The sequence below is a fragment of the Ptychodera flava genome, chromosome 20 (assembly GCF_041260155.1).
Source record: "Ptychodera flava strain L36383 chromosome 20, AS_Pfla_20210202, whole genome shotgun sequence".
Classification (NCBI taxonomy): Eukaryota; Metazoa; Hemichordata; class Enteropneusta; family Ptychoderidae; genus Ptychodera; species Ptychodera flava.
In genome coordinates, this window is record NC_091947.1 from 6,866,996 (window position 1) to 6,882,450 (window position 15,455).

The 15,455-nt window shown below is 34.6% G+C and overlaps 1 protein-coding gene across 3 annotated transcripts in view; it reads left to right on the forward strand.

The window, feature by feature from the left end:
* The window catches only part of LOC139119881 (coiled-coil domain-containing protein 125-like), a 28,931-nt gene that overhangs the window by 4,462 nt on the left and 9,014 nt on the right, over positions 1-15,455 (forward strand). For all 3 annotated transcript variants that reach the window (XM_070683814.1, XM_070683816.1, XM_070683817.1), the window contains exons 2-6: positions 802-884; positions 2,986-3,072; positions 7,990-8,061; positions 11,827-11,912; positions 13,212-13,294. In XM_070683814.1, coding sequence (XP_070539915.1) covers positions 802-884; positions 2,986-3,072; positions 7,990-8,061; positions 11,827-11,912; positions 13,212-13,294 — 411 coding nt within the window. The remainder of the gene's footprint in view (positions 1-801; positions 885-2,985; positions 3,073-7,989; positions 8,062-11,826; positions 11,913-13,211; positions 13,295-15,455) is intronic.

The window sequence follows — 15,455 nt, forward strand, 5'->3', positions numbered from 1 at the left end:
AGAACCATGTTTTCAGTTGCTTGCACATTATGAGTATACTGTATGTCAGTGTTGTACCTTTCAGCAAAATGCATTCTCAACAACCATGAAACACATGGTATTTCTGCAAAATAGCTCATAAAATTGTATATATATATATATATATATATATATATATATATATATATATATATATATATATATATATATATATATATATATATATATATATATATATATATATATATATATATATATATGGCCCATTACTGTTCACACAAACAGTAGAAATTTTCCTAAATTTGTATATTTCCCTCTTGTGTAATGCTATTAACCTTAACCATGCATCTTTACAGTGATACCTTACACAGACCACATGATGTATGAAGAAAATGTTTGAAGGCATGGTTCAGGTGTCAGATTGTCTTGCCAGGAAATTTACTTTAGATTACGATTTCAATGAAAAACAAAAGGCTATGACACTCCATATTCCTCTTATATTGATCGGCATAATTGCATGAAGTTTTTTAAGTCTTTATTTGTTACTCTGACAAGAGTGACTGCAAAATATGTGTGAATGGTAAGAGTTTAAGAGCAGTGAATAATTTGAGTCATTGTTGTCCATCTGTGTACTTGTATGATTTCATCAGTGAATTTCACTCAAATAGAATACAGAAAATCATCATTTTCTGTGATGCTGAACTTTAATTTAGGTGCTATACTTCCATTAAAATATGCCAGCTATCTTGATAAAATGTAAATATGCCTTTATTATCTATAAATTTATTGAAGTTTGCCTATCATTTGTTTTGCCATCTACAGAACTTCCCGCAACCGAACTTACAACAAAGGTCAACAAAGTTGATCAGAAAGCAGTTTTGATGAAATTGCGCATAGCTGAAGAGGTAAGATAAAAATATCAGAGTGTTGTATTTTTTCTTTCACCAGCTCCAAATGGTTAGGCTATTTAATATGCGGACTATTTGGACTGTAAGTTGTATATGAACTGATTGTTCAGTTGCCATATTTGGTATTTTCTACACATACTGGTAACTCATAAAGTGTGAATTGCATTTTGAATTGTTTGTTTTAAAGCATTTGAATTATGCAAATATAGATATGATTCTAAAATTTATTGCTTTCAGTTTCAAATTTAATGATCATGTAAACATTTGCACTCTAGTTTTGTCATCATTTGCTTACATAGTACAGTATGCAACTCATCTAACCACTCTCACTGGACTTGTGAGATCTAGACAGTTTTTAATACTGAGCTCACAAAACTTATTGTAGTAAATTTATGTCACAACTTTTCAACTTTCAGCTTCCAATTATATAAGGACAACAACAGAAATAAAGTGTGAGTTTAACAAATTAAAGCACTTGTGTTTAATGTCTGTGTTTTTTCACATGTGCATTTGTTGTATAGTGTGTCCAAAACTCTCATAAATACTGAATCAAGTAATCTGGTGTTAGAGGTTAGAAGACATATTCCTAAAATGAAGCAAATTTGATTTTGTTCACCTTCATGTATATTCTTATGATAAAATTCACTTGTTGCATATGTCCCTGTTGATATAATGATTTAATGTGTAGATATAAACTAACAAATTTTGATATTTCATTTATTGTAAATTTTGTGTCAACATTATATTTTCAACATTCAATTTTAAGTACATGTATTTCCCACATTGTGTTTGTGTGTGCTGTTGTTGATTGAAGTGTCAGCTTCTAATTTAGTCCTTTTCTCAAGATGAAGAACAACAAATTTGTAATTTCACCATTTGCTCAACGGAACAATTTTATAGTATAAGGTGTAGCTAAAGTTGATGAGTTGTCTATTTGATAAGTTTACGGTACACATACTGTGCATCGGGTATAGTATACATTTTGTCAGAAATATTTGGATTTCATCCAAAAATGAAAAGAATAATTTAGATATGCATCGATGGATGTCTTCAGCTGGTCTATGTACTGTACATTACCTTTTGAAAAGAATTAAAAAACATGATATAATCTTGTTTATACCAGCTGCTGTTTTCCCATCTACTGGTATGCATGTTATGTAGAGAATAGTGAAAACAAGTGTTATTTGTCCGTAATTACCATATACCATATGCACACAATATTTCTTCTGAGATTGTAATGAAATCAGTTTCACAAAATATTTTCTTTTGTTAGTTTGATGAATGCAGTATCATTGTTATGTAAATTTCAATGTTGAGTGCAGTGCATAAGAATATCTGTCAGTGAAGTCGTTTTCACTCTGTCTCAATTGTGGAACAATTGATGCATTATTCAAGTGTGAACGCACCCTGCTTTTGTTTTTACATGTTTGAGTAGATCATCAGAAATAATGAATTAGAACAAAAATCCAGAGGTAGAAGGGCCGTATCTGTGTCCGGGACAGGTATAGCCAGTGTGCCATCTAACAACCATGTATTTCTGGAAACTGCACATCATTTAGAGGATTTATGGAAAGTTCTTTGCATCAGGCCTACATTTTTATCTTAACATTCAAACAAAATAAAATTACTTGCGTCATGGCACATTGTATGTGCTAAGAAGGCACACTGGGTGTATAATAGTCTTCCCATATACCATGCTTTATCACTATGAAAAATTTGATCACTGATTTCCTTTAAAATATGTGAATAAAAGGATGCTGGCATTATAAAAGCTGGTTGCTAGCGAAAACAACCAAATTATTTCCTTTTCAGTACTGGCTTCTTTTTCTCCCACAGGAACACTTCCATCCATCCATCCAACCATCACTTTGTTACCTCGTTGATCAAACTGCCAACTTTTGAAATTATGCCATTCTACACCTCTGATAGTTGGATACTCGATTGATCCTATATTTACATGTAAAACTAACATGTTTCCTTAACATTTGTTTTGTGTTGATGTAAGCTAATATTTCCTCTTATAGATATTTACATGTTTTTATTTATTTGTTTATTTATTTATTTACCTGTGGAATTTCTTTTTACACTATCTCTTCAGGAAGTGGACATTTTACAAAATGAACTTGAAGCCTGTAAGAGACAATTAGACAGCAAGTACAGGGCAATACGAATACTTCAAAGTCAGGTAAATAAATTCATTTACTCACAAGAAGATACTATTTATTACTGTAAAAACACTGACTCCATGGTCTATAGTGTGGAATTTTGTCTCTGTTTTGATGATTGGTAATGTTCTATTTTTAGGTGCACAATGTCGTAGTGCGCCACAGTATCACAGTACAATACATGACCGTGGGGTGCATGTACCATATGGCCACATGGATTTAATCTGTGATTGCTCATGTATGGTGTCGGTATGTCTGAGTGTCTGCATATGATTGTTCATCCACAGATGCAGAATAAATAGATTTCTAATAAAAACATCAGCTTTATCATACAAGCTACATATGCAAGGATGTGTAATACTAGGCCAAAAAAATGAGTTGTTTCGGGTCACGGCGTGCATCACTTGAAAGCCCTGTGTCATTCCTTTTTTTCTGTTTCTGTGATGCAGAAACCAACAATGAAGACAATGCAGTACTACAGTTTTCTTCCATAGTGGCCACTATTCTTTAATTTGGTAAAACAACAGAAATTAATTTACATAACAATTAATGATATTGTTATGCAAATTAGCCACTTTGCTATCAGCTATTTCTTTAGGAGAACACTGTACTATAAAGTCACATGATAGTGTGATTTAAATGAGTCACTTCTTTCTCCCAGCACTCAAATACCCAGTATTCATTATAACACATGAAAATTTACATTTGACTAAAAGCTTAGAAACCAGAATAACTGACCACAACCCCAAAAAAATGGGAAGCCATGACAAGAAACAATATTTTTTTTGGCCATAGATTTTATGATCTGAAATTCTAGAGATCATATTGAGATGATCAATATTTTCACTGGCTTTACAAAATGATGGTCTACATATAGTCTGGTAGCGGCAAAAATATGAGTTTTAATCCTCTCAACTGGCAACATCTGCTGGCTTGTGAATGATTGGGTCTGTTATTCAGTTTGACAAATCCATCCCACACTCTCTGTTGACATTTATACCGTGGGCAATTTGTATCAGTCACGTAAAACAACCTTTTGACAGATTTACTGTGATTCTGCTGGAGGCGGTGATTTTTGTAATTATTCAATCAACTGTTGGTTTTACTGTTTTGTCTTTGTGAAACATCTAGAGCTACAACCTCCTTCCCTGTGTTGCCTATGGTCAATGTTTTCCAAAATCAAAAGATACTTTTGGTTTCGGTAATATCAATTCTGTACAGTACATGCCTAGGGTGAATGTAATGAAATTGAATGTTACTTAAAACAATTTATTTCGTTGACTTTCAGAAATTTTCTGTTTGATGTGATGAAATCGTTGAGGTGGATTGTGAAATGTGTATGGTATGAGTGAACTTATTGTTTAAAGAGGTGCACAGATGGCTGTCTTGATTGGTTAAAAATGTAGTTCTGTATGTGTATTATTGACACAACACCATGAGTGCTCCATGTACATATGGTAGACTGACTCAGTTATGTCAGATCAAAACCTGACATGATACGGCATGCTATTGTTATAAATTCCTGAGTATAATGAAATGAATGACTCACAGCCTTTTCCATCAACAAAACCCATTGAATTAAATTTTTTTTGGAGAGCAAATTGAAATAACAGTAAGAAGACTTATGTCTGGTGCTTCAAAAAGCAAGCTGGGAGTGTTTGTATATTGTGCATTAAAACATAATCCCTCCTGGAGACTTGGTAGAATTCAAGTGATTTGTTTAATCAAGATAGCTTCTATTCAAAATGCACATTTTGCTGCATTTATTTTATATTTAATGAAGGCAATTTGACAGGCTTATACTCACAATAGACGGAGATTAATTAGCTTGATACCATTCATGTGACACTCTAATAATTTTAGTCCCTGACATATTGTGTAGTATTCTTAAAATGAACAGAATGTCATATTGTGTTATTGCTACTGTTATTTTGTGTCTATTCCCATCTTTTGGAATCATTTGCATGGTTTCCATTAGCAACCATGTCATAGAATATTTGTACTTGTGTTCCTATAGCAATATATGTTAGCAGTACAGCTTTAGAAATATGAAAACAGTTAATGTGATATGGAAATATTGGCTGATGGGTAGCCACATATTTCTTGCTCTGGTGCATGTGTATTCTTGTACTGCTAACATTTTACAACGTAAAACATGAGAGTGACCTTTTACTTTCAGACAATGCACTATTATTATGTGTATTTGAGACTTTCAAGTCAGCAGCCTTCAAACAAAAATCTCGTCTTACAGCAATTTTCCCACACTGTATAGTTGATCTTTTTCCAAAACTGCAGTGCCTCACTCTGAAAGAAAATCTATTTCACACTGAGACTTACAGTAGCTTATTCATGGACCCATCCTTCATAATTGAAAGTTATGAATATTTGACTGAATAATCTCACCAGGTACCATGGTGAGCACTGTTTGATGCAAATGTACCAGAATCCCTTTACAAATGACTTCACCAAAGAGCCATCGCCAAATGCAACTGTGTCAGTTTGAACTTGACACATATTAACTTATTGGTATGATAAATACTTCTACAGAATGTAGCAAACAACAGTTTCTTTCCTTGTCCATATACATTACAAATTTTTGATATTGACACTGGTATGTATGTATTGATGGAGGGTATGAGTATCTTGATTTGATGTCAGTGTCCACTGGTAAATGAAAACCAGGCCCTTACCGTTCATTGTCACACAACAGAAATTAACAGTGTGTGTTTAGCTTTCTAACTGTGCTGGAGTTTCTGTTTCATTCCATTGAGGCAATCTTTGACTCACTCAGTGACTTTGATGCTGACTCTGATGTCAGTCAATTTGCATGGACTTTTTTCATGAGTATAACAGCCCCATTCTCTGCAGTCACTGTCATGTATGTATCCCTATGGCAGATGAGTGATTTGGATACTGCATGTGTGTACATAGACATACAACACCTTCAATGATTTGCACATTCATAGTGTCAAAGAATGATCAGTATACCCGGTAGTAGGCCAAGTCTTTAATGCTGTGTGTATGATTGTATGGTGCAACTCTCACAACTTTTGCTATAAATTTATGTTACTTTATCTCATTTGATGTGAAGGAGAAAGTTACAGTTTCAGAGATCTATGGAATTAATGATGCAATTACAATCTCAGGAGGCAATGTATTGTTATTGCATTGATTTTAATACCATTTATTGAGCATAGGGTTTACCATCAGACTCAGGTGTACAAAACACATTAAAGGGAATCTGTACATCCAGGACATTTTAGAGTGTTTTTCCCTTCCTAGAATCAATATTTGTGTATGTAGATCATTACTTAATATTACTTTAATTCTTCTGGTAATTATCTTAGAAATATGAGGATACCATTTTCAAAATTCGATACAGACTAATGATAATTCAATTTCTATTCGTCACTTCTCTGTTCAATGAAGGCAACACAAGTAAGTTTGAAACGCAGCATTGTTAAATTTTGTTTCATCATCTCCAACATCAGAATTATCTCATTGCTTTGTTTTGCTACATTCAACATGTTAAGACATCGTGCAAGTTTTTATATCCTTTCCACTTAATTCCTATACCAACCTTAAAGGGCGCCACCATGTGGCCAGTTGTAACTTATCTTTTGGATACAGTCTTGTGTCCTCCAACATGGTGTAAACTGGGTTACTTTCTGACTGTAAGTGTTAAATACCAATGAATGAATTGTTCTGGTGGCTCTACTGGTGGTGCATTGCGGTTTGCATGTGAAATTACTGAGAAAAGCGTCATATCACATTTTATTAAGGGATTTGCAGATACCATTCATTATGTCATTAATTCAGAAGTATATCTTGATTGAATCTCATTTGGTCATGTTCCAATTTATCTTATTTTGTTTCACGTGGAAGATCTGTGGGTAATTGGTCTCCAGGGTATAAGTTGTATTTCATTGCATGCACATTCTCAATACTTCAGTACAAAATACAAGTACCGATGCTTTTTTCCTTAGCATGTCTCAGCCTTGTGTATTTGAGTTCTGTTTGCTTGATGTTCATAGCTTATATTCAAAGAGGACATTTTTTAAAGTGAATTTTGACTACTTGGTTTTTGCCTTGCTCAGATGTCATTTTTTCAGTAGTGTTGGTAGTTTGTAATGAAGTAGTAGTGGTATGTTCAATGTTAATTAATTAATTTTAAAAAAGATTTCAGAACAACAGTACATTTTAATTGTACTGGAGAAAAGGACATTGATGTAGTAGTGAGAGAAGTAGATAATTTAATTTATGATAAAACTCATGACAAGGTCCAAGTTTACAAGATCTAAAAAGAACAGATATTGCGATGGCAGAGAGCACAATATGTCAGTTCTGTGATATTAATGAAAAACATATTTACCAATGTTTCTGTGAAAGGTTGAATTCTTCAGCAAAGTCACATTAAGTATTAGATTCAACGGTTTTTATCTTGATATTTTGTGCTGTCACAATGGCTTTAGTTTGACTTTCTTGTGAAATTAACTCTACAAAATTGGATGCAAAATATTTGTGAATTAGAACAAGAGAAGATGATTCATTGAAAACAATGAAATATATTTTACATATACCGTTTGTTGAGTTATCCAAAGTGACTTTCAGAAATTGAACATGTCAGGGTTGAGGAAATCTATAGAATCTGGTGATTAATGGAAGACAGTGATTGAGCAACGTACTTTTGTGGTTTCACTTTCATGAACTTAAAATGTATTTCTGTAGGTAAGTGACATTGCAAATTTGATAATCTAAGGTAAAGAAAAAACAAACACACAAACATTTTCTTCACACTAATGGACTTTTTTCCTCCTTGCATTCATCTCTATCGACAAGATTACTTCTTTCCAGTACCGGTATTTGTAATTTTTTTGCTGAACACAGCTGTGAGCAAATCAAGAAGTTTCACAGAATCCAATTTTTTCATCCTCCAGGCTCTACTGGCACAAGCTCATCAAATCCAGGCAACAGTGAATACCGAGGTAGCGAAGAAAAAACTCGAACAGGTATGGAAAGATGGAAATAGGCCACAAATGCATAAATTGGCAGATTTCTAGCATTTCTATTATTGAGATTAAAAAAACAACTCCATACCAAGTAATAGCTGCAGGGAAGTCTGAGGATTCTGCAAAATGATGAAATCTTTGTCTGCAAGTAAACATGATTCAATCTCCGAATGGAGGGATGCGCATATTTGAAAATGTCACATTACATATTTTATTGATTTTACAAACCTTAATGTGTACCCAGCAGTGTTTTCACTTAGGTTTGGGAAGATAAAAAAGTAAAAAAGGTAAAAATGGTGTGGGAACCGAGGTAACATATTAGTTGTCCTCTAATAGGATTGCATTGGTGTTCCACGGGAACCCTGTTACATGTAGCATTGACAGGGCAACCCTGGTAAAATTTACTGAGGTACAAATGTACCATCCTTCACCAAAACACCGCAGCAATCATAACTATGTACACAAGTTTTAATGTAGTATGAGCCTTGAAAGTGAAAGACTTAAACTTTTGCTCAAACTTTCCTGAATGAAACTTTCAACCATTCCCTTACCAAATCAACAATAAAAGTCGGGGGTCACCGTGCAAAGTTTGGAACTAGCGAAACAAATTACACTACATTTTGCGATATTTGGCATTCAAAATGGCTACCATCCCTGTGTTAACTCTATGAGGGAAAATTAAATATTGGATTTTAGAAAAACTAAGACAAGGAAAGTTTTACTTTCTCCAAGAGCTTTAAAATGAGCCCCCACAAGTGGTAGATCAGAAAAGAATTGTAAAAATTTGAGAGTATGACCGTATGTCCTTGAGGCGCTTTCTACCTTAAATCATGTATAACATTTGAACACAAGTATCACAGCGTATTTGCCTTCTGTAGGGAACTAATTCTCAGTCCATGTTGTACAATATTTATGAACTCATGGCAAAGGGAGGTATCCATTGTGAACATTCATGTACGCATAAAAACTCCGGGAAAATCCATGATGTCAAAACAAGTTATCCACAATACAGTACTTGTAAGGATACAACCTTTGGGAGCAGTACTAAATAGTTTATGACATTTTCTATCCATGTATTATATTTTTTATTGATGAGCATTGCAACAGACCTTTTGCTCTTCTGAGATAAAATACAGAAGCAGGGATCTTTGCATGATGCAGTTTATTACCCTTCATTCACACATATTTCCCATTGGACATTTGCCCTTCTGGAGGATATTATTAGACAAAGCAAGCGTTATTCAGTGCAGAGTTTGCAGAGTTTCCTATACCTTTTCACAGGCATGCATCATCTTTTATGTAAAGCAAGAAAATTCTCTGATCAATGTACAGTATTGGATTTCCTGACCTAGCCAAGGTCAATGATTGCTATATGTAGTACATGTATATTTGTCAAGTTTGGAGTCTCAGATTATGATAAAATGGTAGGGAAAGAAGTGTGCCGGACCAGAGTTCACGTCTTCAAGAAATTAATCTTTATTCAACCTACCTACCATTTCATCATGTCTTTTGTGTACTCCCTTTTTCCATGGAAAATAGTTGTAGTTGGACTGACTCTCGTCTTCCAACTATCAAATATGACTCATCTAAGATATTTTGGGTGTATTCACAGAAAAAGTACGGCAGATAACCTGTGTAAAGGAGCGTATAAATAATCACTCTGTCTGTCTTTCATCAAAGCTTACTATCATTGTATGCAATGCTTACACAGTTTAACAAAAACTGTGATGTGCATATTCTTTGACAAGTGATTTCATTGAAAATTGCAGGTCAATAATTGTCATAGTGTCTATACAGTACCTGGTCAATTACCAGGGTTCCATTTACACATCAAAGCAAGAAGACAGCGGAAATATCACTGCAGTTTCTGTACTGTATTATAAAGAAAACCCTATTATTTCATATTAGTTTTGTACCCATATTCTACAGTACATGTAACTTAATTGAATCAATAGGTTCTCACTGAAGCAAGAACATTTTAGATACGAAACATATAAGTATACTGCCGATGCAAAGAAAATTCCCAAAATTGATTCAAAGATTTAGTGAGGTAGGGGTCATTCGTCCAGAACCCTGACTCAAACACGTGGACCTTTTTACTAATTTTGCTGGAGGACAATATACTGTAATGGTAAATGTATGAATGTCAATTTGAGATATAATGCAATGCCAAGATATTGTTTACCTACAAACTTTCCTTGTACCAAATTATCACTTAGACACACCAGCAATTTGTGCAATTCAGGCACAGAGACAGTGTGCCATTCCATGGTACGTGCAATCATAACTTTGTTTTGCCATATGATCCGATACGTTCGCCAATTTGTAACAAATTTTGTTATATCTGGAGCATGGCATACTGCATCTTAGCCAAGTTTCTTTTAACTTTGAATAAGTTAACTTTGCATAATGTAAACCAATGTAGCCTTCATTTCATGTTTCAATTTTTCACATGTCAAAGCCATTACTCACTCATAGTCAGACTGATTTCTTCAATCTCAGCATATAAAGTGTATGAATAATGTGTACTCGTGTGTGTTGATTAGTTAATAATGAATCTGACCAATATAGCCTTTGGCTACAAAAGTAAAGCACTGTGCTATACACCGACTAATCAGTTTGTTTCATGATAACATTCAATATGTCCATGTGCATTTCAGTTTTACAAACCACAAATTCTTATTCAGACATACATGTACCATAGCAAATTTCAAATGCAATGCAAACCAGTCTAGCAGGCACTCTGTCATCGATGAAGACTCATTATCTGTATGCACATTATCGTTATCAAGGCATGCCCTGAGATGTGTTTCAAATTCTGCAAAAATGATACTCTGCTTAGTAATTTACTTGAAATTGCCGTTCATATCCTTTGATGATCCCCTCCGTCAGTTACCAAATTTTGTCAGTAAATCTGTCCATGCCTTCAACCGTGTTTGTATCAGCGGAACTGTACAATTTTACCTTGACCCTGGGCTTCTAAGCATTCCCTGGCAAATACTGCAGAGATTACTTGAATCATTATGGCAGTTTTAATACTGGTACTCTTTACCCATTCTCCTAACATGTGATGTGAGCATATGCCTTGGGTAGTTATCAACACACTGGGTTTGATAACTTACCTTAACGTTGGATAAGGTAGTGGATCATAAGCCGCCATGTGTGAACTGTGCCCCACAGTACAAATGTGAGTAGTGCGCTACCCTAATTGCTAGGTCATTTCTCAAATAAACTAATATCGTAGTATTCAGTTCTACCAATTAGAGAGAACTCGCCACACTGTGCTTGGTCTTTGTCAGCTGATTGCTGGCTGGCTTTGCTGATTAAACTCCAAACTCTGCGTGAGAGATTTCCTCACCTTTTTCACCAGATCATTACATAAACATTTCTGTGCAATACATTTACTTTCCTCTACTACAACTGGAATTTGCAGTCCACTGCCCAGATTAATTCCTTTCCATTTGTGAAAAAAGTATGGCTACAGAAATCAGATCCTCTTTCAAATTAAATCCTGGGTCTATCTTGTCATTTTGACCCAAAATGAGGTATTTTAACTTCTCTGTTTCCATGGATACGGCACACTGCAGCATTGCTGTATTACCAGTGATGCTGGCTCTCAAAACAAAGTGTATTGATGAAAATGACTGGTGAAAAGTAGTGATGCGAGTTCAGGGCACACTTGATGCAAGACTACATGTACATCTACCATGGATGTAACTGTGAACTCAAGTTCATGTCTTTGTCACGTCCCTTCTTTTTTCACAGGATGTGAACTCCTTGCAGTTCGAGTTAGAATTACAGTCTGGGAACACAATGCTGAGTGAAGAAACATGGGCTGATAGATTCAACAAGTAAGCGGATCTGTGTGTGTAGATTCAAGCATAGACAATCTTTTCTTCCTATCTACGATTTAAGAAGAATCTTAAACCCTAGGATGAGATTGTGCTCCAGGGCTCATGGTGAAAAGAAAATGGAAACCGGTGAAATGAAATATTTATCACAAAATCACAGATGTGAAACATGTGAATATCAGTTGTCATGTACCAGATACAATTACAAGAATCCCCAAGATGAATTTTTTTATGTTTTATCAATATTTTATTGCAGTCAAAAAAAGGTTACAAAATAGAAAAAGCTGATACAATGTGCTGGATACATCAAAGATTAATTTTTCCTGTAAGCATTTGTGAAAAGTTTCCCTGCTTCTTTATATGTTTACCAAATTTGTTTTTACCCAAGATCAATTTGTAGATGATCCACCTTATGAAGTACATTGTACCATCTATATATGTTTTCAAGAACTGTGTATATATAATAATTAGGATACCTTTAACTGGTGCAAAATAAAAAGTGGATTTTACCTCTTTCATCTCCTCGCTTGATACGGGACCAACCAATCTATTTAATACAGCAGGGTTGTGCCATAGTACAGTGATAGATGGGGATAATTTAGCTTTCGGTTTGTAAATTATTCTGTGATATACCGGTATGAGACTAAGTGATAGAATATTACATTTACAAGTTTACTCAAATAAGTTTCGCCAATTGTTTGTACAATAATACTGAAGACACAAACATGCATGTATCATTACAGTTGCTGAACCTTGATTCCAACTGTTGCCCCCGTTATACTACCTACACAATCTTTCTTCGTAGTGTTTTCATGAGTGTAAATCCACCAGTTTGATTGGACACCCTGAACTTTAGTCAAGGAAACTTTAAACCATTCTCTTTCAACATAAAGGATCACAGTGCAATTTGGGTGCTAGTGACACAAATTATCTTAAATATTAGAAATCAAACAGGGGGCCATCCCTGTGTTAACTTTTGTGGGAAAATTTTTTTCAATTTTTGCAAAAAAAGTCCATGAAAACTTCATGTACGTGCTTCAAAATGAGCCCATACAAGTGGTAGACCAGAAAAGTATTGTAAAAACTCAAGAGCCTGAAAATCTGTATGCGAGGCATATTATACTTTACATCACCCTGATTTGCCAATGTAATTTACCATGAAGCAAAAATATTTGTCTTCTTGCAGTAAATTATGAATTTTGAATAACTAGTATGGCTCTGAGATATCTGATGTAAGGTCATTCAAGGGTTATAAAAATGGCATAATGAAAGTTTCTTGTTCCTTTCATTCTCTGACAGGGTGTGTCTAGAGAATGCAGCGTTGATGACAACTCTCCAAGCAAGGTCTGATGAACTTAAGAAAATTGACGCAGAGAAAATGGGTAAGATGCCACAGTAGACGTCTGTTCCGTGCACTGTGGAAAATTTGCTACCAACTGGGATTTAATTTCACGCTTTTAAAACCGCTTTTGCCACATTTGCTGGAAATTGCTGTCACAGACACAAAAGTGAAAGAAGTAATTTAATTGCAAGCCTTCCGTTTCTGTATCCTCAGCTACAACTCCGTTGATTTCAATGGAGTTGTTCAATCTATATGCCGGGAAATGGATAGAAAGCGGGAACATGTTCGCTGAGATTAAGAACCAGACACCATAAATTAGCCAAATAAACCACATTGAAAATCTAGCAATGATGCATTAGCACTTTGCAGAGTAGATCTAAACTCACAGTACATTTTTCAGCATCTCAGCTAGCTGGCCAACCAAAGGAATATTACAGCCATTAATATTTTTTTCAGATTTCAGCACCGAAATACACCAAGCAAACACTTTTAAGAGGGGTTTCTGCGTGTCTCAGTTGCCAATCAATTTGATACTAATCAGCTACTGGTTTTGAATATAGATGAATACATACCTAAGGGCTAATTTTAAATCCACGAAACATGCCCAGATGTGTAACTTTATGAAATAGGAGAAAGTCTGTCTTTCTGAGTATACATTGGACATAAATCACGATATTTTGAAGATAACTTGATCACAGTAACCAAGTGAACTAACATTCCAGACAACTCAATCTGAACAGATACTTGGCCTTTTCTGCAGTGGTCAATAATTGGTCATCTGTAATCGTACTGTTGATGTGACGTGAAAATTATGACCATAAATTTGCTACTCAGAGAAGCTGTAACATGCAAGACTATATTAATAGGTATAAAAAGTGATTCGGCTGGTTAGAAAAGAACAAGACCATTATTAATGAAGTCGACCTTTTAGAATTGGTACACTGATACTGGAAATAAGTGGTGCCAACCAGTCTGACTCGAATTCAGTATGGTGGTACTGTAGCTTGATACATTGTCTCTCAGCGTCACTCATGCTGCCGTTTTCGGAGATGATATGCATTTGTGTCAGAGCGATCTTTTCAAGCACTTTGAGAATATGGGGTCTATAAATTTTTTGCATACAGTGATGCTGTGAATTTTTCCCCAGCTTTGAAAGGAAATTACCATTAAGAAAATGAAGATTGTATCGTTCCTAGGCATTTTTTTGTGTATCTTTTCGATCTTATTGCATCCAGAGGTCAGCAGACTTTCAGAGTTAATGGCATTTTGTAATTGTTGCAATATGAGATCATGGTTATAGATAATTAAACAGATTCGGCAAACAATCCCAGCAAATATCAAGATGTGACCCTATGGGTCATAGTTTTATATCAGTCTGTAGTTAGATGGATTTTTTTTCCTGTTTGCAGACCATGAACTCATCTAAAAATTACCCTGCGTATTCAAACACTTATCATATCAGAAACTCATTGATTTTTATAGCTTTTCTAGCCAAGAAATCCTATTAAATGTACGGGTTGGATTGAATTACATTTCCATTGCAAAAGTAACCTTGAAACCACAGTATACTTTTTTTGAATGATCTCTCAGATACTTACTACAGATAATGTTTTATAATTAAGATTAGCTCTGCTGTCAGTACTTATCTGATCAGTTGATTGTATGTCGTTATCCATCGTCTTCGGTCAACTTTGCACTTTTTCTCTGAAATATCAGGCAGGAAATTTTCGTACTTTGATTACAGGTGACTCATGATGACCCAACTAGGATCTGCTCAAATGATGAGGATTTATATAACTACGCAAATTTAGGGATTTTTTCATTTTTGGCATTTTCTTGGGTTTGACTAGTCTTACAGCTTTGAAAATCCACATGTAGCACAGAGGGATATTTTTCTTTGAGTTTCCTCAAAATTAGCAAAATATTTACAATTGAAATATTTTCGCTCATTTTTGCTAAATTTTTTTCTTCAAAATCATCTTTCCCAAAGTGTTCATCCTGTAGCAATCTATATAAATTTGGTGGTAGTTCCCAAGGGTTGACCTCATTCAGTTTTATTGAAATGATAATAAAATTTGTCTAAGCAAATTTTCAGGCTAGTTTTCTCATTTTTAAAGTGAAACATCTTTTTCACTAAGGGCTTTTAAAGTTGATGTGTACCTTTTTGGGGCTGCCTCTATTTTGTGTTGTTTTAACCTGCA